This window comes from Microplitis mediator, chromosome 6 (assembly GCF_029852145.1).
Source record: "Microplitis mediator isolate UGA2020A chromosome 6, iyMicMedi2.1, whole genome shotgun sequence".
Lineage (NCBI taxonomy): Eukaryota > Metazoa > Arthropoda > Insecta > Hymenoptera > Braconidae > Microplitis > Microplitis mediator.
In genome coordinates this window covers 7,468,971-7,470,926 of record NC_079974.1, presented here as the reverse complement: position 1 = coordinate 7,470,926, position 1,956 = coordinate 7,468,971, and the positions used below count along the sequence as shown (strand labels likewise).

Below are 1,956 nucleotides of genomic sequence, written 5' to 3'. Positions count from 1 at the left end.
ATACACTACATCTCAGTAGTCAAGTAAAGATGGCTACCCTTATGTATATGCAAACACACTAGTATAAATCGTCACGTGATACATTCATTTCCAACAATGGACGCTGCACGACAATAAATAGTAATTCTACGGGCGTCTTTCACTATTATTTTTTTGTACGCGCGTTTATTTTGCAATTAAAGAAAATCAACAGTACTGTTATAAAACGTTTTATAAATTATTTGTTTGTATAACGATGTTCTTGGTTCAAAGTGACGGTGATAATCGTGCTTACATTGTTGATTACGATAACATTCAAAATGAAGGGAAGCAGGAACTCGAAATACTGAAGAACGACATTGTAAAATTTACAATAAATAAAAAACAATATGACGGAAAAGTAATCGAGTATTCAAGTAAGATATTTAATAAATTTTTTGTATTGCCTTATAGCTACTATCATTTGATTGGAATATCATGGATATAATCAATCATAACCTTAATAATCATTCATAGATAATTTAATTGGCCAACATCTGAAAATTTTTATTTTTCTTTTAATAAATAATTATTTATAAATAATAATTTAAATTAATTACTTAATTAATTTCTTAATAAATAAATTACTACTCAAGAAATGTTTTATAAAATTACATTACGGTAATTTTTTTAAATTACTTTATGTAGAATTAAAAAAAATTTTTTTTTTTTCCATGGAGTTATTTATTAAGATATTTTTTAAAATTGTTAGATGGCTAATTTCAATAATTATAAAAAATTCTTATTTTTTTTTAATTGAAATTAAAGTAAAATAATATATTCTTATGCATACGAAAATAAATATTTAATGTTTATAGGTAATTCTCAATATTTGAAAACCCAAAGGAGCAAATTTGATAAGATGGTTGATGAAAATCAAAAAAAGCCCTTGGTTGAGATTACAACTAAACGAAAGCCAATTCCTAAAAGGAGTTGGTGCCCAAGTGATTCGCCTCCATTAAAAAAAAAAAACAAAAAAAGTAAGTTAACTTTGTTGTAAAAAAATATTTAATTGTATTCTCAGTATGAACATTAATTTGAAATGTACCTGAAGAACGGAACGTTTTTCGCGCAACGGAAATGAAAAATTTATGTAATTTGACTGCTTAAGGGGTAGTTGGGGGTGGCCTGCAATTTTCAGCTGACATACTAGCGCGTATGTGAGACATTTCAAAAATTTAGATCCAGTAGATTTTTTACTTTTCGGCCTGGTCAGGCATGGTCATTTTTCATGTCTGATCAGGCCTGAAGACTCATGTCTGCTCATGTCTGATCAGGCCTGAACATTTTTTCCCGGGCTGGTTCAGAGCAGCTGGCTTCGCTAGAGTCGTCATCTTCTTCAGTATTTTCGTTATCTCGAAGAAATTCTTCTTCTTCTTCTTCTTCTTCTTCCATTTCTTCGGATTCGTCCGAGTCTTCGTTTTCATCGTGTTCACGCGGAAGGTAACCTTTTTCAAGATATTCTCTGACTTCTTTGGCCACCTGAGGGCTGACTACTGGCAGTGGATTGTAGTAGTCGTCTGGACGAACAGAGCAATCCGCTTCTTTATCTGAAATGTTAACGTTTCGTTGTTCAAGAGCTCTGTTGAAACGTTCGAATGAGTTCCTCAAATCTTCCCGCATTTGTTGTCGATTGATCGCCACAGACGAATTTTCATCCCCCTGATCGCTGGAACTTTTATCCTGTTCTTTCATCAGATATTCTTCGTTCATGAGTCGGACTGCTTCTTTTTCCTCCTCATCTGTTTCTTCAGAATTTGTTTCAGGCTCTGGTTCTGGATCTACTGAAACTTGAGGGCCTGATGATGGCCTGGTTGATTTTCTTCGAATACGTCGTCTTCAATACCCCCTGAAACGTCAGGTTCAGCGGTACTTATCTCACAATAATTTATCTTTTTCCGATTTGGGTTTAGTTCTGTAGCTCGTCTCATACGTAAA

At 33.0% G+C, this 1,956-nt stretch overlaps 1 protein-coding gene across 1 annotated transcript; it reads right to left on the bottom strand.

Annotated features, from left to right (window-relative positions):
* Positions 1-1,124: 1,124 nt before the first annotated feature.
* On the bottom strand, positions 1,125-1,731 carry LOC130670456 (uncharacterized). Its single transcript, XM_057473863.1, has 2 exons — positions 1,304-1,731; positions 1,125-1,146 (listed from the first exon to the last, which is right to left on the bottom strand). The coding sequence occupies exons 1-2, from the start codon at positions 1,729-1,731 to the stop codon at positions 1,125-1,127; spliced, it is 450 nt and encodes a 149-aa protein (XP_057329846.1).
* Positions 1,732-1,956: the final 225 nt, after the last annotated feature.